The sequence below is a fragment of the Aquarana catesbeiana genome, linkage group LG09, assembly GCF_042186555.1.
Source record: "Aquarana catesbeiana isolate 2022-GZ linkage group LG09, ASM4218655v1, whole genome shotgun sequence".
Taxonomy (NCBI): domain Eukaryota; kingdom Metazoa; phylum Chordata; class Amphibia; order Anura; family Ranidae; genus Aquarana; species Aquarana catesbeiana.
This window is the reverse complement of record NC_133332.1, coordinates 53142966-53170563: the sequence shown is the minus strand read 5'-3', so window position 1 is coordinate 53170563 and position 27598 is coordinate 53142966. Positions and strand designations below refer to the sequence as shown.

The 27598-nt window shown below is 43.1% G+C and overlaps 1 protein-coding gene across 2 annotated transcripts in view; it reads left to right on the top strand.

The window, feature by feature from the left end:
• The window catches only part of LTBP4 (latent transforming growth factor beta binding protein 4), a 288242-nt gene that overhangs the window by 15944 nt on the left and 244700 nt on the right, over positions 1-27598 (top strand). For both annotated transcript variants that reach the window (XM_073598500.1, XM_073598501.1), the window contains exons 2-3: positions 24496-24566; positions 24659-25046. In XM_073598500.1, coding sequence (XP_073454601.1) covers positions 24496-24566; positions 24659-25046 — 459 coding nt within the window. The remainder of the gene's footprint in view (positions 1-24495; positions 24567-24658; positions 25047-27598) is intronic.

Genomic DNA, 27598 nt, shown 5'->3' with positions numbered 1-27598 from the left:
TAAGCTGAACATTATTGTATTTTTTATATGGGTTTAAATATCCTTTAATGCAATTTCAAATGTAATGTATGTGTAGCACTGCCCCCTTGGAGGTTGCTTAGAAGTGCATGTTCATCTGCTCCACCTTGACCCTGTGAACCCTCCTGACACTCTAGGTTCAGACATGTTGGGCATACCTTTAATTAACACACTGACCCAAGGTATATTGATTTTCTCTCTCTTGTTTTACTTACTCAAGAGGAGAGTCTTGTAACAGGGTATTAGTCAGCCAAATCCTGGCTAAACAGCCAAGGCTCAGTTAAAAAAGTCCCCCAAAGCAATTAAATGACAATTGGCAATGACAGAAATATAATATCAAGGCATACAGAAAGCAGACAATAAATGAATGAATTTCAAAAGGGCTACTGGTTGCTGATAATAATACCACTGCTAAAGGGGAACCCCAGGCTGGCCTATTATACCTTTAATCCTAATGAGAGATGAAGTAATATAGTGGCTAGTGGTGTGTCCCTTTAAATGGAGATGGAATTAGCAGAGTTCAGAGATGCAAGGCCTTGCAGTTATCTTCCTCGGCAAGTTGGAGGTCAAAGAAACAAGACTTCTAAATGTGGCACAGTGATATGCAGTCAAGGCAAAGCAGCTGAGACTGACCAGTGGCAATACTTCAGGTAATTCAGGGATGAGATGTCTGGCCGAGATATTTCTGCCTGACTCTGTCAACAAAAGTCAATTGAAAAATCTACTTTTGTTGATCTGGACGGTGCTGGCAGGGCCACCCACAGAACGAATCATGACCGACTCAGCAGAATTCAGCAAAAATTCAATCCATGAACAGCATGGTCAGCTTAAATAGGCAGGCATCTTCTACCATTGTCACCATCAAGAAACCCTCCCTGAGCAATGGCAGTCAAATTTTTGAATGGCTGGCAAGGGGTGTCTGCGGCTGCCATGACTTAAAGACATTATGGTTCTCTCATCTCTGGCAGGGGTAGCTTTACTTTCTTCTTAGCCTAGTAACAGTCTGCTGTTATTCGTTTCCCACGCTGTACATCCAGAATGTGGATTATAATGCATTTTAATGTTGCTTTACAACTCCCAGACTGAATTCTCCTTTTATGAATCCTAATAGCTTTACCACTTTGCCTCAGATGGGGAAGAGCTTTTTTCTTACTATTACTTTAACTGTTGGCTGTTCATAGTCTCTATGAAGGAAGCAGTAGATAACCAACAGCTAGTCATTTATCTGCTGACACAAGAACAATTTTGGAATTCAAAACTTAGCAAAACTTTTATAAAATATGAGGCTAACTGCAAGCCCCTATACTCCATGCCATCTATAGTTCTCACTACAGACTTCTTATCAGCAGGCAACCCTAACCAAGGGCTAAGACCTTCACTGGTTTGAGCATCCTTTCCATCTTGTCCACTGAGCTGGTGGATCATACTGCATAGCTTTTCTCCACAGACCCTACTGAATAAATCACCTATTTTTAGGCTAGTCACAAAGCAAATGGAAGAGCAGATGGTACTTAAAAGAGCATTCCATAGATGCCAACTTTTTGGGGCTGCATAAGTCCCCTTGATCAAGGTAACAATAGGGAGACTTGAAGGAAAGGATTTAATTGTGGCGCCAAAACATTAGTATATATGGAATGCTGTTTTTGGCAAAGAAGCTTTGAATTGTTGGTTTTTCTACTATCTAGTCGGTCTGTTGTTGAATCTCTGCTGCTGTGCACCCACTCTGATTTCTGGCCTATAAAGTACATATGGTGAAGATGGGAAAGATGGGCACCTTTGTAAGTAAGCAAGGACTCACCCGGGTCACTCCCCCAGTTACACAGATTGTAAGGAATGAATACTTAGAAAATGATTGGGTAAACCAACAGGTCATTTTTACAAATAATTTTCCTTCATACTGGCTGTTCAATACAACAAATTTAAGAATTTAAGGAATGGATGAAAGGTTTAGCAATGTACAATAGTTTTGGTAGTTAAATGATGTATTGTTTAACCAGGTCTATTCTTTTGGATCAAAAAAGAGGGACAGATGTGGAGAAAAAAACAGATAAAGGGATTTTGTTTAATATGAGGGTGGGACAGTCGCTCGAAATGAGGGACAGTCGCTCAAAATGGGGGACAGTTGGCAGTATGCAGTACAATTCAGTCTGTAGACTCAGTGGAAAAGAAAAAAAAGAGCCACTCAACCCAGCATACTATAGTTCGCAAACCTTGTAAAAGGTTGCCTCTTAGGTTTGTAGAAGAAAAAATAGATGGCATAAGGAGGGAGACAGAGAAGAGGGGATCATATTTTGTAAATGTATTGTTATCTATTAAAGCTTTTAAAGCAAACATTCTATCATATCACCACACTAGATATTAACATCTTGATGGGAGGGGGGGTTAACATCACTATGGCGAAGTTACTGGAGTGCAAATTCAGTGTCAGTGGGGACCGAGCAGTTTGAGAAGTCATGGCAGAACAGGGAAGCCCCCAAACCAAATGGCTCCTACAAATCTGTCAAGGATAAATCTTAGGCAGAGTCTGAACTTACTGATATGGTCAAAGCCTGCACATTCCTAATGGCCAGTGACACTGCTCATCATGTTCAGCGGTGCCACCCATCACAGACAGCACCCCGGGCTGCCGCTGAACATGCCTTCTCAGCTCCCGACACTGATGCCTTTGGGTGGCTCACAGTCCCTGACATCGCGCCATCAAGTGCACATATACTTGTAAGTGATCTAAAGGGGGGGTGCTTTCAACCCAACCTCCCCTATATTGATACAAGCCAATTTGCATAGACAACCTATTTCCTATTGCAGATACATCACGTGCTTGCTCTTGATGAGCGGCATATAAGCCTCGAAACGCGTCGAGCTACCAGATTTCGTGAATCATACAACTACATGTTTAACAGTATATTGTGCCAATACATATACATCATCACATTATTGTGACAGGAATCAGAAAGGCCATAGGCCATGCAGATGTTATTTTGTAATATATGTTTACCCAACTTTGAATTTTGGTGGATTCTGTAAACTTATCATGCTATTAATTATTAGAACCATGTTATTATCAGTTACTACTGTTTTAGAAATCAACATAACAAATTAGTGTGTGTTTCTATGTATATGGAATTTAACGTATCTAAATATGTATCTACAGAATATTAAATATTTTAATACCCACCATTCTATTCAAATGCTACCATGGGCTTCACACAAATTCCCACCTTCTTGCTCCTTTTCTTCATATTGACAGGGATGGAGGCACATGATCTTACCAGTCCATGGCTTCACTTAAAGTCCCAAAATCCCCCCCTTTCCCCCATCTGAAACTATGAAAGCTAACTCCTAAGGGCCATGGAGCGATAGGAGTCCCGTCACCGCCAACAAGTCGCCAGAGACAGTCTCCTTGCGTTCATACCTAGCTTGGAAGATGAGCAAGCTTTCCATTAATGAATAAATGGTGCCTCGCTAATCCAGCCAGCAAGGGTGTGACATTCAAAAATGGGAGAGTATTTCTCAGCCCTTCATAGTGAGCCGGCCACTAGTGAATGGTCCCCATCGCCAGGAGCACTAGTGTGCCATGGCAGCACCACTCTGATCCTTTAGTCTCAATGAGCCCCACTATGTCTGCCAAAGAAAAATGGAAAAAACGAGGCGTAAAGAACAGTTATGTTACCCAGTCTAATAATCTCACTAGTTCTGTGAGTGACATATCTTTTGAGAGCTGGAGATTTAAATTCATAAGAACATATTAATTCTCAGATATAAATCCATTTCCTCCTTATTGGATTTTAATGTGGAGATTTTGCTGCCCCAGATGAACTGAGCTTTAAACCCATTAAGGTTTTTGGCAAGAGCAAAAAGCTTATCCACCGCCCCCAGCCCATTGCTGGATTTCTCATTTCCAGAACCCCAGGGAGGCAGCGGGAGGCATGAGAGGAAGCACCTGAGCAGGCACGTAGTATGTCCTTCAGCTCATTAGAGGAGTTTGCCAATACATGAACAGCAGACGAAGGATTTGTTTTATTCCCTGTATATCTTCCTTATTATATGACTGTGAGCGATGTGTCTGCCACTTTATTCACTGATGTACAATATCTTCTGTTTCAGCACTACTACAGCAATCACATTTGCTCATTAACGTGGAACATTGCTGATGTCATGAATGTCTCATAGCCAGAAACCTTCTTGGTAAATCCATTTTTATGGCTGTCATTTTTTTTAAGATCTGCAGCCCCCCCTTTACTAAATTTAAACCCCCTGACAGTCTACGGTTTATATAACTATGGAAGAAAATAACACATCTAAAGCTGGCCTCTGACATTAGATGACGATTGAGTTGTGCATGCATGATCTGGCTGCTGAATGATCTTATGCAGCAGATTAACACATAGACATTTAATTCATACATTCTCGCACTGTAGAGGTTACCTCTAAAAGCATTAGGAAAATTGCATAATGGCAATAACCTTCTGAGGACAACAAAATGGTGTAATGTTCGATGTGAGCTTGTTCTCGGAAAGTCCGACCGTGTGTATGCTCCATTGAACATTTGCTGTTGGAATTTCCGTACACAAATGTTTGAGCGCAGGAAAGTCTGATCGTGTGTACACAAGTCCGTTGCACAAAAGTTCATGCATGCTCTGAATCAAGCAGAAGGAGCCACACTGGTTATTGAACTTCATTTTACTCAGTTTGTCGTACATGTTGTACGTCACCGTGTTCTCACGTTCGGAATTTTGGACCAACATTTGTGTGACCGTGTGTATGCAAGACAAGTTTGAGCCAACATCCTTCGGGAAAAAAAATCCATGGTTTTGTTGTTGGAAAATCCGATCGTGTGTACAGGGCATTACACTGTGTGCTGTTGTTTCAAGGTGTAAGTGGACACTTGGACTGGGTAATGATTATATAAGGCCCTGGTACCCAACGTGAGGCCCGGGGATTGCATGCACCCTTTTGACTCTTAGGCTTCATTCACATGGGCAGCAGGCTCTGAAAAGTGATCTGCAGTCAGGGCCATGACTGGGGGAGGTTTGCAGGAAAGGCAATCGCCCTGGATGCAGTGAATTTATGTGTGTGAGACAGCAGCTCCTAGAGTACATTCAGCCGAGGTAAGAGCCTGTCCTCACCCTTTATGTTCTTTACTGGCTTATTCTGCTACCTTCTACCTAGCTACAGTACCTGACAGGAGGAGTCTGGGCAGAGAAGCAGTGATGTCTCTGGTCTTTTCATGCATAGGACATGGAAACAAGGCTAAGCCACACGACCATGCACAAAAACATAGGAACTGGGATGCAAAAAAAACTGGTTAAAGCGGCGTTCCACCCATATAAAAGTCAGCAGCTACAAAAAGTGTGGCTGTTGACTTTTAATATTTGGACACTCACCTGTCCTACGGTCCAGCGATGCGGGCAAACTAAGCCCCGCTCCTCTCCCCCTCCTCTCCTCGGCGCCGACATTGTGACTGTGGGCGCCCGGCTGTGGCTTCACAGTTGGGCACGAACTGCGCATGCGTGAGCCGCGCTGCGCACTGTGATTGGCCGGGCAATCTTCTGGGACCTGTGACGTGTCCAAGAAGATTGCACGGAGGGAGGGGGGAGAGGTGAACTTCCTTCCGGCTCCGCGGAGCCCAGGGAGGAAGTGGGAGCTGGATGCCCCTAAAAACAGGGTATCTGCTCCGCCCCCCAAAAAAATGACATGCCAAATGTGGCAGGGGGTCACCTTAACTTAAAGCGGAAGTTCCATTTTTTTGGTGGAACTCCGCTTTAAGTCAATTTAACAACCTATTTTTGGTGGAACTCCGCTTTAAGTCAATTTAACACCCTATTTTTGGTGGAGCTTTTAAATCGGCTCTGTCTCCCTAACAGATAGATGGAGTGGACAGGACACATATAATACATAGAAACAGAGACACAAGGTTGGGATAGCACATTGGATTATAGAAATTAATGGCCCTTTTGGCACAGATCCTGCTGCTATTTCCATCTCTACATATGTCTCTATGTACCCTACGTAGAGATTTCCATCTCTACGTACAAACTGGAGCACCCGTGTGAAGGCTGAACAACATGGAGCTGTACTAATGGTCATTTAAAGTGACCCTTTTCTTTGCTCATATACAGAAAAGTGAAAGGGTCACTGAAACAACCCCCTTATCCTCTCCTCAGCATCATATACTCACCTTTCCTTCACTCCCCTGCCACTCTGCTCAGATGGAATGAATGCCCAGCATATATTGGTTACCATGTGACAGCACTTGTACCCTGTGAATAACCTAGTGCTGTCACATAGGATGATGGAGTCCACAGCCCTATGTAAGGTCTGACAAGTCAGTTTGGAGGTTACGTTGGACTTTTTTTCACAGTCCCAGTGGCCACTGGCAAAGGAAAGGGTCACTTCACGGTAACAGCATATAACTTTCTTGCAGGTTGCATTGGGCCTGTTTTAATTCAGTAATAAAATTGATTACTATTTAAACCCTGTGCTAAGAGAATTACGTAGGCTGCCAGAGCAGAGACCTCCTCACAGCTTCCAGCTAAATAGCATCTTTTTTTTGGCCTGACTACGCAATATTTCTGAAAGCTCCCATTTCGTTAGTCCCTATGGATTACTGAAGATCAGAATGCTTTGCTCTCTGTTACTTAATAGGTTCCATTATATCTGTGTCCATAGATCACAATAAATCAGCATTACAGTAAAGCTGACAACTGAAGTTGTAAGGGTCCCTTTACTTGGCTTGTGAGAAGTACAAGATTGTATAGGAATTCATATTTATCTACAATGCAGAGCTAAGCTATGCCAATGAAGGGTTAATATCATCTATAAATGATAAAATGCAGCTGAAACTTTTTTATGGGAATGACAGATGGATACTGGTTAGACGTGCAGTAATAAACAGTTCCATCCAACTATTTACATGAACAGATCTGCATTTCTGTTATAACTATATGTTCACAGCTTGAACAGAATGTACAACAATCTACGAACGTAGACAAACAGACAGACTGCATGTAGCTCACTATTAGTTCTGCATTCCATTCTTATGATGTGTACTGGATGATTCCTAAGAGATAAAGTGACCTGCAAAAAATGGGGGAAATTGAACATTTTGACCATAGAGTTGCCCCAATATTTCAATATTTGTACAGCAAAAGTGAATTTTGAAGGTAATTGTCTGCCAAATCAAACCTCCAATTGTATTTTCTTCTAGTTTTTAGAAGGCAGATGTTTTTACAGTACTTGGAGGTCCAGTGAAATGTATGCTGCCCTAAAAGATTTCTAAAAATGTTGGTGGTTTCCAATAGCAAGGATATTGATTAGTTCAGTGTTTCTCAACATCACTCACAGCACCCTTTAAAACTATGCAAAATCTTCAGGCACCCCAATCTAAAATGTACAAAATGTAAATGTTTTTTATCAATGGGATACCTGAGCCGGGGACAATGCACATAACTGTCTTGATCGTATTAACTTCACATCAAAAGCCCCCATCACATCAGAGGTTCCCCCATCACATCAGAAGACCTCCTTTACATCAGAGGCCCCCCTTCATATCAGAGGTCCCCCACATGTCAGAGGCCCTCATCACATCAGAGCCACCTCATACATCAGAGGCCCCCTATAGACAACAACCCACCCGATCCTGGGCAAACTGGGTCCCATGCTCACGGCACCCCGTGGAAACCTAAACAGCACTCCAGGGTGCCTTGGCACCCTGGTTTAGAAACACTGGCCAAACCCAAACCCTTATACCCTATAGAAACATTGTCCATCCACTAGTACTCTGTGGAAAGGGTTCCCTTCTCGTTTTTACCAGTGGAAAAACGTTGTCAGTATCTGCTCTGCAATGGGAAATACAGGCATAGGGCTTGATTACTAAAGGCAAATAGGCTGTGCACTTTGCAGTTGCTCCAGAGGTTAGTAAGGGAGGGGAAACTCTGCTGACTTCCATCATCCAATCATGTACAAGCAAAAATGCTTTTTTTAATTTTTCTTAAAGTAGAAGTAAACCCTCCTATCGTTTTCAAGGAAGCTGCCATCTTGGCCTCTGTTTGATATTCAACTCCCATGATGCTGCACATGTGATCAGTTTTGACACCAGCCATTGGATGGTTTGACAGTTTGGTTGAGAGCACAACTAATGTGATAGCTACATTCCTGGCATGTGCCAGGAACGTAACTTTTTTTTAAAACTGTTAAATCGATGCGTTTACTTCTGCTTTAAATGTGATTGGGTATTCTTTGTAAAGTGAAGCTTTACCTCATTTACTAACCTCTGGAGCAACTGAACTTGGGGCATGCAACTTCACTTGCACAGTGCAGATTTTATTTGCCTTTAGTAAATCAACCCAATATTATCTAAGCTTGGTGGTATTGGGGGTTATTTACTAAAGGAAAATCCACTTGGCACTGCAAGTGCACTTGAAAGTGCAGTCGCTGTAGATCCAAGGGGGGCATGCAAGGAAAATAAAAAACAGCATTTTAGCTTGCACATGATTAGATGATAAAATCAGCAGAGCTTCACCTCATTTCCAATTTACCCCTTAGATTCAGAGCGACTGCACTTTCAAGTGTACTTGCAGTGCAAAGTAGATTTGCCTTTCGTAAATAACCCCCATTGTCTTCATAATATTGCTTTTATATTGTGAGTCCACCCTAAAGGAAAATTGGTTAGAACTTTGCTAAAATTCCCTCTGGCTTTTTATAGCTCTTCAATTGCCACCTGGCTCAAAGTTGGTTCCACTCTTACTATGCAATGTTTACTGATGATGATGATAATACCTGTAAAATGTGAGATTTTTTTTTCATTACTTCATGGAGATTTCCTCTCACGTCCTGTTATGTCTACAAGAAAGAAAAGCAATTAAAACCCTAAAGTAGTTGTAACTCTTCCATGCTCTATCCAAAACAAGAAAAAAGTAATGGCTAGAGTTGCACTCAACTCAAACTTTAGGTCCACCTTGAAAATTTATGGAGGCAATAAGCAGTGGCGGAGGCTGGGAAGGTTGTTAAAATAAACATGCTTGTCTGCTGCACATTCTGTTCTTGTTCACATTCAGCGCCTGGTTATATGGCATTAATCTATGCAGCCACCAATGCTTATGCTTTAGTCATTAGAGTAAATCTGGGGGTTAAAGTGACCTCTATCTTCACATGCTGCCTGTGGGTAAAAGCACAAGGCAACCTAATATAAAAAAGTGGTTTTACTGGAGATTGAACCCAGGACCTTGACCGAAAATTCTTCTCATGTTAGTGTCCCACAGTATTGCTGCCATGGCATTAGGTGAAATGACCTGCAAACCAAATAATGAGGCTCTTTAGTTAAGGCTAATCCTAAACCAATGCTGATTCTATCACCTTTACCTACCTTTCTAAGACTAAAGCTGCCATACAAGAGTAGACTTTAATTAGAAAACATTCATTTTCTAAACTTGCATTTAATTTTAAGGTAATTGGGTCAATTCGACATTTGTTTGTGACCATAATGACGAGAAGATTCAAAGGTGCAGGATGGAAATGCTTTCCTCGAACAAACAAAATTCTAACTGTGAACGTGGTTTTTGTTTGGAAAAAATTGCACATATTGTAATGAAACCTGTTTAATAAATTGTTTGGTTCTAATCAAATATAAGGTCTGAATAAAACTTTAAGGGCTTGCAAAAAAAATTGGTTGACTCAATGGTGGTAAGAAAGAATGTTCAGACAAGTTATTTTCAAGAACTTACTTACGAATGTTGAACAAAAATCTATGGTCAGCTTAACAAGATGACCAAGAAGAATAAGACTACCATAATTCTTTAAATAGTGGGCCTAAGCTTTTAGTTTTCGGCTGTATTAACCACTCCATTACCGCGCCATAGCCGAAAGACGGCAACAGCAAGGCTCTCTTATTCTGGGAAGGCGTCTATGGACGTCCTCCCAGAACCACATCCCCTGTGCGCCCCTGGGGTGCGCATTGGGTGCACTCGGTGACCACTGTGTCTTTAGGACACAGCTGATCACAGATTACAGTAAAGGGCTAATCACACCTGCTCTTTATAATGTGATCATCTGTGTCCAATCACATCCAATAGACTTGCCGGTTAATGGCAGTCCTTTCCTCAAACGCTGTCTCTGTGTGAGGAAAGGAGAGCCGATACCCGACAAAGCTGTTAGCACACAGTTTATACGGATAATGAGGGCACTGATCATCAGTGCCCTGATAATCAGTGCAACTTATTAGTGCAACTCAGTGCAGCCTATCAATTCCCATCAGTGCTGCCTATCAGTGCGCATCAGTGTCCTCTCATCAGTGTTCATCAGCGCAGCTTATCAGTGCAGCTTTTGTCAGTGTCCATCAGTGCAGCCTCATCAGTGCCCATGAGTGCAGCCTCATCAGTGCACATCGGTGAAGAAGAAAAATTACTTATTTGCAAAATTTATTAACAGAAACTGACAAACATTTTTTGTTTTCGTTTGTTCAGCAAAAAAAAAAAAAAAAAAAAACAATACCACCAAAAGAAAGCTCTATCTGTCTCAAAAAAAATGATAAACATGTCATATGGGTACAGTGTTTCATGACTGTGCAATTTTCATTCAAAGTGCGACAGCACTAAAAGCTTAAAATTGGCCTAGGAGGCAGGAAGGGGGTGAAAGTACCCAGTATTGAAGTGGTTAATAAAAAAATCAGATTATGTAAAATCGCCCTTGTGATTTCATCCTAACAGTAAATGTTTTGCAATGACTTCCTGACATTGAAATAAATACTAAATACTATAGCCTGGCTCCCACCATATAATCTGGTAAACATGCATTTGTAGTGACTGGTCCCAAAAACTGGCACACTGGCAAACAGGCACACTGAGTAGATGCTCATGTATTTTCTCTATGGTATGTACCCTGTATAATGCACAGTTGGGTATGTGTTACTAATTAGTGAATGGCATTTTTGTCAAATTACTAGAACCAATTTCTAGTGAAGCACAGGAAATGCTAACCTGGTGTTTAGACGGTCCCTATCAGTAAAACGTTCCACAGTAAAGGGTGACACAGACAAGGGATGCCCATCACCATGTGAATTGTTGTTGTGGAGAATGGGAGTCAAAGAGCAGAAAGACATCTGGAGGTGAAGCAGCAGGAAAGGTGTGAGATGATGAATGGATTGTACATAGGATAAGAAGAGGTAAAAGTTGTCTCCTGTGTGACTTAGAATAGTGAACTTTGTCTTTTGGTGGTCCCTTTTGTGACATGATATCCTCAGCAGTGATAAAGCATGGGCCATAGAAGTGTGATGTGTCAGAGTTAGGATGTGTCAGCCGATGACTCTTTTTGGCATAAGTGTTATAAAGTACATTTATCTCACTCCAAGTAATTAAGAGCTGACCAAACCTAGATCAAAAAGCAGTGAAGTGCCCAATTCAAGCCTCAATCTTCAGGTCTGTATTCTTTTTTCTGTTAGAGATTTGAGTTTAGCTCCAATTAACTGGTTTTATTTACCTCCAGACCATTGACAGAAACCACCCCAAGGCTACCTTCTGTTCACATACACTGACATCTCCTTTTCTTCCTTTCTTATCACCTTTTTCATATTGCTTAGCTTAGCCTCTCATGTGCCACTCTGTTTGTATAGAATTCCCTCCAATACAACATTCAGCACTTTCCAACCCCTCAAATCTTCAAATGCACCCTTAAAGTATAAGGGCACTTAAAAATAAAGTGCAGGCATTCCTCCCCCCTCCAATGTAAGGAGCATTTTTCCCACTTACCACCAAAGTAGGGATCATTCTTCACACTGACGACCAATGTATTCTTCCCACTGACTTTCCTATGTAAGGAAAAGAACAGCTGCAGGAAAACCATAGGCAGTACCGGTGACTAGCCTTTGCCTTTTGCCAGGCTTTTTTTTTGGGCAGGGCTTCACAGTTCAGACCTGCTGAATTCCAGGTATGACATTTATTACATAGTTACATTAGTCTAGCATGGGCCAATGTAACTATGCATATACCATACCTGTGGGCTGCCAGTGGAAGCTGAAAAGCACTCTAGTAGACAGTGACACCAGTGCCCCAGTTATCTTCACTAGCTTCCAGGTCTTCTGCAGCTGCCCTGCTGCATTGTCATGCTACAGCCCTGGACTGGCCATGTTTCATACAACTTGTGCAAAGAAGCATAGTCTGCTTGACAAGTAACAGAAATACAAAATGTTGTAAGTAAAAGTGTGTGCTGATTACCTAGGTTGCCAGTGTCCTCGTTTTGGCATGGCTACAGGTTTGCTTTAACCAGTCTCTTGAGTTATTATTTCATTACATGTATCCTGCTTGCTTTATGTATTATTTTGTTCAGTGCTAGAGGAAGAAAAGACGTGTCAGAAGAGTCTGTACATTTTAAAATGCTTCCTGTCCTAATGTGACCTACTAGACTATGTGCTATGTCATGTATGTTATTGGTTTGCTTCATCGCTAATTTGTCCCTAACACCCTTTATAATTATATCCATGCCTGAATGGTCTGTTCCATTCTCAGCCGGGGTTCCATGATATCCTAGGTTTCCTCTAGAGCTGGCTAGGGGTTTTTTGAGCTGTGGCTGATTGACCTCTCATTTGATGGTCCCTGCATAGTTTTGAGGCCAACACCACTTGGTAGAGCCAGTGGCATGACATCAATGATCCTTTTACTTACCTATAAAGGGAATTCTTCCCTATTGCTGCGTACACATGATCGGAAATTTGGCCAGCAAAAGACCGTGTGTATGCTTCATTGAACTTTTGCTCTCCGAATTCCAGCCAGCAAAAGATTGAGAGCATGTTCTCAATTTTTCGGGCGGAAAAATTTCCTATCCGAAAATGCGATCGTCTGTAGCAATTCCAACGCGCAAAATTCCTACGCATGCCCGGAAACAATTCGACGCATGCTCGGAAGCATTGAACTTCGTTTTCTGGGCTCGTTGTAGTGTTGTACGTCACTGCGTTCTTGATGGTCGAAAGTTCAGCGAACTTTTGTGTGACCGTGTGTATGCAAGCCAAGCTTGCGCGGAATTCCGTTGGAAAAACGCGGCATAAGACTACCAATGTAAGGGGAGTTTTTCCCACTGACACCTGATTAATTGGTTTTAGCAGGTGTTCCCCAAGACCTGAAAATTAATTCAAGGGTTCTTCCAGGGTAAAAGACTGATTTAAAAGGATGAATAGTAATGAAACTCATACATTAAAGCCTGGCTGCACCAGAAGATGACCCGAATATCTATATACATTGAGCACTTGAAAGACTGCTTGCATTATTTCAGGCATCACTAAATGGTGGACTGCGGTCCAGACCATAATCGAGTGACAGTTCTTCTATCTGGACTGCCATCCAGCCAGTCCCTAGCTCTGGTTCCCTTACTCCTCTCTAGTGGTGTAAGGGAGCACTTTGATGGGGCATCCGATACAGGGAAGAACTCTGATGGGGACATGCGATGTAAGGATGGACTCTAATGGGGAGACCTGATGTAAGATAGTTCTTTGATGAAGATACCTGATGTAAAGGGGCATTCTGATGGAGACACCTGGTGTAAGAGGGCACTCTGGTGGGGATGCCTTACGAAAGGGAGCACTCTGGTAGGGACACCTGATGCATGAGAGGCTTACATACGGTCACCTGATGTAAGGCGGCACTCTAATGGGGACACTTGATATACAGGGACATTTTAATGGAGACACTCAATGTACAGTAAGAGGACACTTTGATGGAGATACCTGCCTAAAGGGGCACTTTGATGGGGACACCTGATGTAAGGGGGCACACTGATAGGGACACCTGATATACAGGGACACTCTGATGGAGACACCTGCTGTAAAGGGGCACTCTGATGGGGACACCTGATGTAAAGGGGTACTCTGATTGGGACACCTGATGTAAGTGGCACTCTAATAGGGACACTTAATGCAAGAGGGCACTCTGATGGGGACACCTGATTTACGGGAGCACTCTGATGGGGACACCTGATGTGGGGGGGCACACTAAAAATTGACCATACATATTATTGAAATGCTATAGACATTTTACGTTGCTTATTTTTTTGGTAGACATAAAATAACTACCTATATACTAGGATATGAGTCAAAATGCAAACATAAAACTTTGAACCTTGGCTGGAAGAGAATTTTGCTGACAGTCCTCCTTGAATTTTAATTTAATACCCCTACAGTATTCAGTACAAGGTCAGGTGATCACTCAGCTTTCGGTCCCATGGATGCTGTAGTAAGAGAGTGAGAATGTATGTTTGTTTTTTTTATGTACCCTAAAATTCTCTTTTAAGCTGGCCATACAGACTTTGAGAAAATTCTATCAATTCCTCATTCCGTTCAAAACAGCGTGGATGGAGAAATCTGCACTGTTGGCTATTGTATTCTGACAAACTGGCACGTAAAGCTACCAGAATACCCGAACAGTGGCTTCCTCAGATTGGATTCAACCTCCGTTCGTCCACCAGTTTTGCACCCAACTCCTTTGATTTCCAGACTGAAGGATTTAGGGTGCTAGGGTGCCAACAGGGCCACCCATGGTTCTAATTTAATCTGGTTTATCAGGAATCAGCTGAAATTTTCTATGTCTGCAGCCAGCTTATCACTGCTTGTGAAATTTTCTAAACTGACCGCATTTCTTGCAGAATAGGCCTCTGCTTCAATTCATCTTCACAGCAGCACTAGAACAATGACATTCTGATTACAGATGCTGGGGGCAGCCCCAACACTTTTATTTCCAGAGACATTACTGCATATATCCCTCCCAATAGCTTTTACAGATGTTCTACAAAGACTCAAGTACTTGTATAAATATATACAAACCAACCTTCTGTATACATGCCATCATAGCAGAACCACCTACCAACTGACAAACAGACACACATATCTCATCAAACACACACAGAACAAATAAATAAACTGATAACTACAAAACATACACATAAACTGCTCAATACTTATATGTATAAAACAACCCAAACACAAGAATGGAGAAAATGTATATTTAGCTCAAAAGGATAATGACATACAGACTCTTCCCTTGTGCAGAAGAGTTTTATCCCTATTGTGGGGTCACCAGTATGGTATTTGTACATTGAAGTCATATCCCCTCTCAAGCGTCTCTTCTCCAGAGAGAATAAGTTCAGTGGTTTCAGTCTTTCCCCGTAGCTGAGATCCTCCAGTCCCTTTATTAGCTTTGTTGACCATCTCTGGACCCTCTCCAGCTCCAGCACATCCCTTCTGAAGACTGGTGCCCAGAACTGGACGGCATACTCCAGGTGCGGCCGGACCAGAGTCTTGTAGAGTGGGAGAATTATTATTTTATCTCTGGAGTAAATCCCCTTTTTAATGCATGCCAATATTCTGTTGTCTTTGCATGCAGCAGCCTGGCATTGCATGCCATTGCTGAGCCTGTCATCTACTAAGACCCCCAGGTCCTTTTCCATCCTAGATTCCACCTGAGGTTCTCCCCCTAGTGAGTAGATTGAATTCATATTTTTGGCACCCAGATGCATAATTTTACATTTTTCAACATTAAACCTCATTTGCCACCTCATTCATTTTTTAGATCTTTTTGCAAGGTTTCCATATACTGCATAGAAGTTATTGCACTGCTTAGCTTAGTATCGTCCGCAAATACTGAGATTAAGCTGTTTATCCCATCATCCAGATCGTTTAAGAATGAATTAAAAAGGATTGGTCCCAGGACAGAACCCTTGGGGATCCCACTACCCACCTCTGACCATTACGATTACTCCCCATTTATCACCACTCTCTGAACTCACCCCCTGTAGCCAGTTTTTAATCCATGTACTCACCCTTTGGTCCATGCCGACAGACCTTCGTTTGTACAGTAAACATTTATGGGGAACTGTATCGAATGCCTTTGCAAAATCCAGATACACCATGTCTACAGGCCTTCCTTTATCTAGATGGCCACTCACCACCTCATAGAAGGTTAATAGGTTGGTTTGGCAAGAACGATTCTTCATAAATGCAAGCTGATTACTGCTAATAATACTGTTTTTATTACTAAAATCTTGTATACAGTCCCTTATCATCCCCTCCAAGAGCTTGCAAACTATTGATGTTAGGCTAACTGGTCTGTAGTTCCCAGGGATATATCTTGGCCCTTTTTTAAATATTGGTGCTACATTGGCTTTTCTCCAATCAGCTGGTACCATTCCAGTCAGTAGACTGTTCGGAAAAATTAGGAACAATGGTGTGGCAATCTCTTGACTGAGTTCCTTAAGGACCCTCATCAGTAAGCCATCTGGTCCCGGTGACTTATTAATGTTAAGTTTTTCAACTCTATTTTTAATTCTATCCTCTATTAGCCATGAGGGTGCTTCCTGTGGCGTGTCATGAGGATAAACATTGCAGTCTTGGTTACTGAATCCCCCCTTTTCCGTGAACACTGAGGAGAAGAATAAATTCAGAACCTTCGCCATCTGTCTTTTTTTGTAAACAGTTTGTCTTCATCATTCTTTGTGGGGCAAATATGGTTTCAGACCTCCCTTTCTTTTATATACTTAAAGAACTTTTTTTTATTTTTTAATCTCCTCCACTATGTGCCTTTCATGTTCCATCTTAGCCGCCCTGATTGCACCCTTACATTTCTTATTACATTCTTTGTAAAGTTGGAATGCCAGTGATGACCCCTCAGCCTTGTATTATTTAAAGGCCTTCTCCTTTGCCTTTATATGCATTTTTACTTTGGAGTTAAGCCACCCAGGACTTTTATTAGCTCTTTTAAATTTATTTCCCATTGGGATGCACCGGCAAATACCTTTATTTAATATGCTCTTAAAGCACTCCACTTTTTCCGCCGTGTTCTTTGTTCCTAGGATTTTATCCCATTTAATATCTTCTAGCAAGGAGCGCAGTTTAGGGAAGTTGGCTCTTTAGAAATTCAGTGTCTTTGTATTACCCTTGTGTTTCGTATTTCTGTGATTTATGCTGAAACTAATTGACCTGTGATCGTTGTTTCGTAAATTGCCCTGTATTTTCACATCCGCGATTAGGTCTGTATGGTTAGTAATCAGTAGGTCTAGCAACACTTTGTTTCTTGTTGGTGCATTTACCATCTGGCCCGTGAAATTGTCCTGCATACATTTAGGAAACGACGAGCCTTAGACGAATGCGCGGTTCCTTCCGCCCAGCACATTTAGTCTCCCCTGGTCAGCTTGCCTCTGTGCTCCTGCTGCTTCACCGACTGCCTGTCACACACACCCCCCTCTGGTCTATGGTTTCACTTGCCCGCCGCCTCTCCTGGACAGCCTGACGCTCCCGGTCTCCGGTCCTGCTGATTTACCGCCCGCCCGCCTCTACTGTCAGTCTCAGTGGAGTGTCACTGCCCTCAGTCACCCCTGCTCATTGCCGATTTTCTGCGCTGCTGCCGCCTCCGCTCACGGACCTGGGTCTTGCACCGTCCTTCTCGGTCTCAGTGGGGAAGTGGGGATTTTACTGTCCACAGCTCCCCCACACTCAATCACACACCACGCTGCTACAGCGTGCAGTGCTTGCCCTACAATGAACTTCCACGCCTCTCCAAACAATGCGACAGCACCACCCCCTGGTGGGGGCACACTCGTTGTCACAATTTAAGAAAAATGCTGCCATGCAGGGCTCCACCCTTTTGGCCACGTCATTCATTCACAGAGTTCTGTTAATGTGAGAAGTACTGACAGCTCTCTTGGCTGTCGGCTTGTAGCTCTCAATCAAGCACCACAGCACCGTTGAGCTCTCTAGGTAGTTCATTGATGCTTCCTGTCAGTGTGTAACTGCCTGCTCATATGAGGTACAAGCAGACAGCTTACACTGACAGTCTGCAAGAGCCCCGCATTGCACCCACTTCTGCTGAGGGGGAAGGGAAACAAAAGAGGGCTTGCAGAATAATTATTAGGGGAGGGGTAATCCTTTGAGAGGTTCTTCTGCAGGCTATCGTTGGGGCCCTTTAAGAGCATTTTTGCACTTAACAACAGTCCCAGTTATCCTGCATGCAGTAGAGGTACAGTATAGGTATGGTATAGTTCTGCCACAAGTGCAAGGTAGATGTGGTTTAGATGCGGTAAAGGTTTAGTATAATGCGGTATAGGTTGGGTATAGGTGCAGTTTAGGTTTAGAATACGTGTGGTATAGAGCAGTGTTTCTCAACCTTTTACAGTGAAGTACCCCTGCAGGTTTAAAAAAAATTTGCTAAGTACCACTGTCTCGAAAAAGTAATTTCTATTGTTTGGGTGTCATGGTTTCTGTGTGTGTGTGTAATGTCAGTATGTGTTTGTGATGATAGGAGGCACTGATGGGCACTGATAGGCACTGATGAGGTTGCACTGATGGGCACTGATGAGGGTGCACTGATAGGAGGCACTGACGAGGATGCACTGATAGGGGGCACTGATGAGGCTGCACTGATAGGTGGCACTGATGAGGCTGCACTGATAGGGGGCACTGATGAGGCTGCACTGATAGCAAGCACTGATGAGGCTGCACTGATAGGCTGCACTGATAGGGGGCACTGATGAGGCTGCACTGATAGGGGGCACTGATGAGGCTGCACTGATAGGCGCCACTGATGGCCACTGGTGAGGTGGCACTGATAGGCTGCACTGATAGACTGGACTGATAGGAGGCACTGATGGGCACTGATAGGGGGCACTGATGAGGCTGCAATGATAGGCGGCACTGATAGCAGGCATTGATAGGCAGGACTGATGGGCACTGTACACAACCCTAATGACTAGTATATAAGTATATAGACTGCAACAGGATACCAAAAAAAAAAAAACTTATTATATAAATGGGCACTGCCCAGAGGGGGAACTGATTTTAGAAGCAAAAAAATTAACTTCATAAGAAACCAAAACAGGAACAAAAACAAAAATAAACTGTTTAAAGAAAAGAGCACTGCCCAGAAGGGAAACTGATTCCGGAACAAAAAGTCAAACTTCATAATAATATGTGACATCCCACTCATGGTTTAACCCCCTCGGTATCCTACTCTGTAATTTGAAGATCCAAAAGATCTCTCTTTTGCAGAGAAGGCGAAATATATCACCTTCTCTTCGGAGGATTTTTACTTTTTCGATCACCTGTACTTGTACAAGTGACCGATTTCCTCCATGTTTGGAGTTAAAATGACGGGCTACAGGACAGAAAGGTCTCGGCTCACAGACCACAATAGAGTCTATCTGAGGGGCGCTCAGCCATTCATAGATGAGTCGGAGGTTGTGACATCATCAGCCCGCCTCTCTGACTCAGCTAATCGGGGGAAGCTTTGTATATACAGGGCTTTCTATGAATGGCTGAGTGCTGCTCAGATAGACTCTATGGTGTTCTGGGTATAAGACAGGAAGTCTCGGCTTGCACCCGAAACACAGTGCTGTATGCTGCATGTAGCCTCAGCTACATATAGTTTATACAGAGAACAGTATGGGTGAGGTATGGATTGGGTACACTTGGTGTCCTGCTCTCAGTGGCTAAATCCCTGCTAGCAGTATCATCAATGGGCGAATAGCCCTTTCACCAGTTTCTGGAATGCTGCTGTAACCTCTCACTGTAGAAGGTGGGCCCCCCTAGTCTCTCCCTGAAAGCCTCCAGTGATCAGCGATGTTAAGCAGAGGGTGACGGGAAGCTCCAGTCTCCCTGCTGCAGCGGTGGAGCTGCTGTGATGTGTGCACTGCTACGCTGCCCCCGGGTGTCCTCACTCCCAGTCTCAGGCTCGGATCTCCGCTGGTATGGTCTCCAGCCGGCAGGTGAATATCCAGACAGAAGTGCTCTCCCTCTGACTTCCTCGGTGCTAAGAGAAAAAACTTTCCCAGACAGTTTAATAAAAATCCTCTCTCCACTACTCCTACCGCACAGTGCACATTGAGGTCTGTAGTTTAACCATTTGCGGCTGGTGCTGAATTTTCTTGGGGGGGCCCCCTACGCCAGACAGCCACCCCCCCAGCCAGAAACCCCCTCCCCCCAGCCAGCCAACCACATAACATAACCCACCCTCTGCGCGCGCTTGATCGATTGCCACTCCCACTCCGTCGCTCCGTCAATCGCCAAAAGCCCGCCAGGCCCCCCGACAGCTCCTGCACTTACCCCATCCAGGTGGTGGCTTCTTACCCTGCGTCAACTCCCAAGTCCCAGCGGTCGCCTCTCCTCCTGGCCAATCAGGAGTTAGGACTCCCTGGAATCAGGACTCATTCATGATTGGCCGACAGGAGAAACAGGAAGTCATTAGCGAGTATTAATTGGCTAATGTCACACAACTGAGACCACCCTTTTTGAAGCCAATTAGAACCTCCGGCTCTAATCGTGCTTCTAAAAAAAAGCAAAAGAACATTGGAATCAATGTGTCCGGCGCCTTGCATGTAGATTAGGTCCTGGGTACATGGATTCCGTCCTGCGCCCCTAATGTACGGGCCGCCACTGAGTGTAACCATTATAGTGTAGCCATTATATGGTTGCCTTCTCATACAACAACTCCCAGGATTCTCAGCACTCTGCGTTGAAGTCTATGGGCTTACTTGGCTTTAGCTCTTACCCTGCTGGCAGTATCTCAGTAGAGGTAGAGAAGGGTAAAAGGCAATGGTAGAGACTTTCTAAACCTGGAGGGTGCAAAATCTGGTGCAGTTCTGCATAGAAACCAGTCAGCTTCTAACTTCAGCTTGTTCAATTAGGCTTTGGCAATAAAACCTGGAAGCTGATTGGTTTCTGTGCAGAACTGCACCAGATTTTGCACTCTCTAGTTTTAGTAAATTATTATTATTATACAGGATTTATATAGCGCCAACAGTTTGCGCAGCGCTTAACAAAATGAAGGCAGACATTACAGTTACATTACAATTTGGTACAAGAGGAATCAGAGGGCCCTGCTCGCTAGAGCTTACAATCTAGGAGAGAGGGTCGATTGATACAAAAGGTAATAGCTGTGGGGGATGAGCTGATCGAGAAAGTAAAACAGTATATTAGTTAGAAGCAGGATAAGCTTCTTTAAAGAGAAGGGTTTTCAGGGATCGTCTAAAGATGGATAGATTAGGGGACAGTCGGACAGATTGGGGTAGGGAGTTCCAAAGGATAGGAGAAGCTCTGGAGAAATCCTGGAGGCGAGCATGGGAGGAGGTGACAAGGGAGCTAGAGAGCAGGAGGTCTTGGGAGTACTGAAGAGAGTGGCTTGGTTGGTATTTTGAGACTAGGTTAGTGATGTAGCTGGGGGCAGAGTTGTGGACGGCTTTGTAAATTATTGTTAGTACTTTGAATTTTATTCGTTGGGTGAGTGGAAGCCAGTGCAGGGATTGGCAGAGAGGGGTGGAGGACACTAAACGGTTGGTAAGGTGGCTGAGTCTTGCAGCAGCATTCATTATGGACTGAAGGGGAGATAGTGTATGTAAAGGTATTCCAATGAGGAATGAGTTGCAGTAGTCGAGGTGAGAGATGACCAGGGAGTGAATTAGAAGCTTGGTGGTGTCATTGGTTAAAAAGGGGCATATTCTAGAGATGTTGCGGAGGCTAAGGCAGCATGATTTGGACAGGGATTGGATGTGAGCCTGAAAGGACAGTTCACAGTCTAGGGTTACCCCTAGCACCCTGGCATGTGGGGACGGACTGATAGTTGTACCTTGACAGAGAAGTCAGGGGAAGGGGCACGTGGGGGAGGAAATATTATGAGCTCCATTTTAGATAGATTCAGTTTGAGGAAGTGGTGTGACATCCAGGCTGATATGTCTGTTAGTAAATCAGTGATGTGTGAGGAGACTGATGGGGTGAGCTGAGGGGTAAAGAGATATATTTGGGTGTTATCGGCATATATATAGTATTGGAAGCCTTGGGAGGCTATCAGCTGACCCACGGAGGATGTGTAGATCGCGAATAGTAGAGTTCCAAGGACAGAACCTTGGGGGACCCCAATGGTAAGAGGTGTTGGAGAGGATGAAGTAGTGTTGTAAGTGACACTGAAGGTGCGGTGAGATAGGTAAGATTTGAACCAATGGAGAGCACAGCCATGGATACCAAGCAAATTTATTTTTTTGAGGAGGAGGTGGTGGTCAACTGTATTAAAGGCAGCGGAGAAGTCCAAGAGTAAGAGTATGGAATAATGACCGTTGGTTTTAGCTGTTAGTAAGTCGTTTGTGAGTTTTAGGAGAGCAGTTTCTGTGGAGTGCTGATCCAGACTGAAGGGGATCAAGAAGGTTATTCTCAATGAGATGGTTGCTTAGTGGGTTGTAGACTAAACGTTCAAGGAGTTTGGAGGCAAAAGGGAGTAAGGAGATGGGTGTTAGATTGTTAAGATTGGTGGGGTCCAGTGAGGCCTTTTTTGGTATGGTAGTGACTAGTGCATGTTTCAGAGGGTTGGGAAAGATGCCAGTAGAGAGGGAGAGGTTAAAGATATGAGTTAAAGAGTGTAGGATAGAGTCAGAGGGTGACCGTAGTATTTGTGAAGGAACGGGGTCCAGCGTGCAGGAGGTTAGGTGGGTGTTGGAAAAAAGTTTATTGACTTCCTCTGTAGTAGTTGGGTTAAACAAGAGTTTTGATCGTACAGGAGGACAAAGAATGTAAAGTGAGGGAGATATCTGTAGAGTGGAGGAGATCTTGAGACAAATTGTCTCAATCTTATTTTTGAAGTGATTAGCAATCTTCTGGGCATTGAGTAAGTTAGTGGGTGGAGGTAATGGCGGACGAAGTTGAGAATTAAAGGTAGAAAAGAGTTGACGGGGACTGCATGAGAGGGTGTTAATGAGAGTGATAAAGTAAGTCTGTTTGGCAGCGTGGAGACAGGAATGGTATTTTTGGAGGGCAGATTTATATTTGCTGAAATTTTGCTGTGACTTTGTCTTACGCCACAGACGCTCAAGAGCACGGCTCTGTTTTCTGAGGCTTTTGGTAATGTCTGTCTGCCAGGGTTGTAGTGGTCGGGGCCTGATTCTGTGCATAGTGAGGGGGCCAAGGTATCCAGGGTGGATGACAGTGAACTGTTGTAGATAGAAGTGGACAGGTTGGGGCAGGACAAGGATGAGATTTTGGCATAGAGACAATCTGTAGCAGAAAAAAGAAGAGAGGGTTAAGATGGCAAAGGTTTCTATGGGTAATTGTTTGGTAGTTGGAAGGCAAAGAGGAGGAAGACAAAGAGAGAGTGAAACTAATAAGGTGGTGATCAAACAGAGGAAAAGGAATGTTGAAGAGGTTGTGTGTAGTGCCTAGGTAGGAGAATATGAAGTCAAGGCAGTTGCCAAAAGAGTGAGTAGAAGCATTTGCCCATTGTTTCAGGTCAAAAGAGAAAGTTAGGTTCATAAATTTTGAATAGCGGGAGTGTTAAGATTAACAGGGATATTGAAGTCAGCGGGCATTGCAAAGGGCACAGGAAAAGGGAAGGCTGGTTCTAGGCAGAAGAGGAATATAAATTAGATTGTGTAGATTGCAGCTTCTAGCAGAGGATAGGGGGTGCTGAGTATGTTGGCCAAAGGTAAATGATGGCGGTCCAGGATTTGGAGAACTATCTCCAGACATTAGGAGAAGCAGAAGGGTGAGAGAGGTGATATGGGAGTGTGACTTATGTGGGGGGGACACTTCTCAGTGTCCTGGAGGTTTTATTGGTATGTGGGTTCAAAATTAGCAGGAGCTGATGAGTGCAGTAATACGGTGAAGACAGGAGTGAGGGTGATATATATAAGCTGTGGGGTGGAGAAGAGGGGTGAAGGAGAGAAAGTTTAAGGGGAGAGGATGCAACTATGAGAAGGAAAAGTAGGGAGTGCATGATACTGAGTGGTGAGATTGAGAAGTAGACTGGATTAGAAATGTTCTATGGGGAATCAGGGCACCTGTGGTCTGTTTAGTGTGTTGCAGTAGTCTGTTGTAGATTTTCGCTTTGTGCATTCGCTGAAGTGCTGAGCCGAAGTGTAATACTTAATCCAATATGAATACATTATCTAATATGATAGTTGCCAATGCAATCCCTGACTGGGCATCCCCTAGAGAAGGCCTAAATTTATACTGAGTTGGGTGGGGGTATTATTGCCAATTAATCAGCCAGGATTGCATAGGAGGAACACATGGCTGACAGAACGAACTTCTCACACCAAAGACAGACTACAAGATACAGCAAGAGAGCAGGGGATCATGGCTATAAAGATAAAACCAGCTCATAATTTAGGTATGGACAATAAGAAAACAAAAACAAACATCACAGTGATATGGACAGAGGTAAAGAATTTGAAGGCAGCATAGATTACCATTTAAGCAAGTTTAAAACAATGAAGCAGTTGCAGTTAAAGGTAGAATTAGAAGGCAGTATAGATTACCATTTAAGCATGTTTAAAATAATGAAGCAGTTGCAGTTAAATGTAAATGACCCCCCCCCCAATGTCTCCTTCTCCGTATTACTGTAGCCTAGCACCTGGCTACACATATAAAAGCTTATATAGGGTTTAATTACTGGTTTTATAGACACTTTAGGCTTTTGTTATGCTTTTCAATATTTTCTTCTATTTATTTATTCATTATTTGTTTTTAAGTACCAACCGATGTGGTGACAAGTGCTGCCCGGGTTGGACTGTAGCCCTAAAGACTGGGACGTGTACACGAGGTAAGGACTTTTTGAATCAATAAATATTGTCTCAGTGAGATCTTAAAAGTGTTGATTTGATAGGCTTTTCCCTTGTTTTCCCCATGCTACAGCTGTGTGCACCCCAAAATGTAAAAATAGGGGTGTATGTAAGAAACCACAGATGTGCGTCTGTAAGATTGGCTTTGAGGGGTCTTATTGTGAGAGGCGAAATTCTGCATTTTCTACAAGATCATCAACGGTGGAAAAAGTCACCAGCTTTACCCCAATATCTCTGAAAATAATGACTGAATCCCAGGATGTAAAGGACAGTTCAGGAGATCCGAGTTCTGCAGAACCTCCTATATTTCAATCACAATTTCAGTTTTTCACAACAATGATGCCGACTACAACTACCGAGCTGGCCTTGCCCACAGTGACCTCTGACCAGAAGTCAAGTGATAGCCAGATATTCAAAGACTCGCCTAAGAATGGCACGTTGCTGAGCTGGCAGCCACTAACGTAAGTCATGTCTATCATTCAGTCATTGCACAGAGGTACATATTGTATTAGAAGTTGAAAGGTGACCATGCCGTGTGGTCAATTGGCAGGAGATATGGTCATCCAATCATGTGCAACTAAAAATCCTACATTAAGTTTCTACTGTGTGCACTTGATTGGGTAATCAAAGTGAACACAACTTCACCATATTCATTTTGCTATGTGGACATTTCTAAACCAGCCATTCTCAACCAGGGTTCCTCCAAAATTGCTAAGGGTTCCCTGAGCTGTGGCTGATTGACCTCCCATCTGATGGTGCCTACATAGCTCTGGGGCCAACACCACTTGGCACACAATTATCTTTTTTAGGTGTCTGTGAGGCTGGTAATCTGACTGCCACTGGGGGACATTCTTCCCACTGGTCCCCCATCAATGGAAAGAAATATTTTTCCACCAGCCCCAGTGAATTGGTTTTAGCATCAGTTCCCCAAGTCCCCGAGAAAGACTGTTCTACAGCTTTAGTAAATCATTCTCTCTGCTTGTGTGGGTTTCCTGACATATTACAAGGGACACACCAAAAGGCTAGTAGCATAGTCCAGCCAAAACTAATATTTTTGTAACAGGTAGAGTATAATGGCAGCATAAAAAACTATCTGTGATATCTTCTGGGGATTCAAGTAGTATCTGTAAAAACACAGGATCAGCACAATGCAAATCATACCAATTTTTACTATTAATTTTAAGAGGTATTCTCGTAAAATGAATGGAAAATTAGTATGCAGTATTTCTCATTGTTCCTGAAATATGTATTCAAGTAAAAAACTTGTGTGTGTATATATATATATATATATATATATATATATATATATATATATATATAATGCAAAATGTTGTAAATTTAGAAGTTTTCAGAAATAGAACTGTTATTTGTTTATTTGTATCAATGAACAAAATGAGTTTAAAAAAAAGTGAATGAACAGAAGAGAATACCAAATCAATATTTGGTTTGACCACCATTTTCCTTCAAAACAGCATTGATTCTTCTAGGTACACTTGCACACAGATTTTGAAGGAACACGGCAGCTAGGTTGTTCCAAACATCTTGGAGAACTAACCACAGCTCTTCTGGGGATGTAGGCTGCCTCAAATCCTTCTGTCTCTTCATATGATCCCAGACAGACTCCATAATGTTGAGATCAGGGTTCTGTGGGGGCCAAGACTTCTTGTTCTTCTTTACACTGAAGATAATTCTTAATAACATTGGCTGTATGTTTGAGGTCATTGTCCTGCTACATAATAAATTTGGGGCCAATCACACGCATCCCTGATGGTATGGCTTGATGAATAAGTATCTGCCTGTATTTCTCAGCATTAAGGACAGCATTGATCCTGACTAAATCTCCAACTCCATTTGCAGAAATGCAGCCCCAGACTTGCAAGGAACCTCCATCATGCTTCACTTTTGCCTGCAGACACTCATTTTGTACTCCTCTCCAGCCCTTCACCAACGAACTGCCTCCTGCTACAGCTAAATATTTCACATTTTGACTCATCAATCCAGAGCACCTGCTGCCATTTTTCTGCACCCCAGTTCCTATATTTTTCTGCATAGGATGTGGAAACGAGGTTAAACTACCCAACTATGCACAAAAAACCATAGGAACTGGGGTAAGTGCTCATTTATACCATAAATTAGGAAGGGGCATTCGTGTATGTAAGAGCATAAAGAAAAATTGCACTACTCTTTGCAATACATGTGCAGTTCCCTATGATTTTCCTTTTTAACAACCCTGCAAGTACAGAAGAGTATCTGTTGATTTGCCAGAAATGTACTCAGCTCTTAATTTCTTGTTGTATGCTGTCAACACACATCATTTTTCCAGTCATCTTTTGTTAACTACTGAATCCTTCTCACTGTCCTCATCTCCACAACACAAGGTCTAATTGTTCTGTGGTCCAAGATGAGAACTAGGAATGCTAATTAGGCTTCCTGAGATAATACAAGAAGTGTGCACAGGACACAGGACAGCTCTATGCTTTTGACAACGACAGATTTTTTTGCACTTATTGAATAGATATAAAAAAAAAAACAATGGTAAATTTAACAGACCAAATGTGTCAGGGCTGGGCTCAGCCCTTCTTTCTCTGAGTTGGCCGTTCAGCTGTCAGCTAATTGCCAGCTCCTATCTCTCCACAGTTACTCAGCTGTTGATGATATCCTGCTCGTCAGTCCTGCCTACTTAAGCCGTCCAGTCCAGAGGTTCTCTGCCTTCGCCTGTTGTTCGATTCAGGGGCGTTTGTAACGCCATGGCAAACTGATCCATGCGGTGATCCAGTTCATCCAATCTGGAAAAAATATTACCAACAGGTGGATTGACTGCATCTTCTGAATTCATGGCCTTCGCCTACTGTCAGAAACCGTGAAATCAGGCCCAGACAGAAGTACAGTTATAGGGCGTACACACGGTCAGACTTTGTTCGGACATTCCGACAACAAAATCCATGGATTTTTTCCGACGGATGTTGGCTCAAACTTGTCTTGCATACACACGGTCACACAAAGTTGTCGGAAA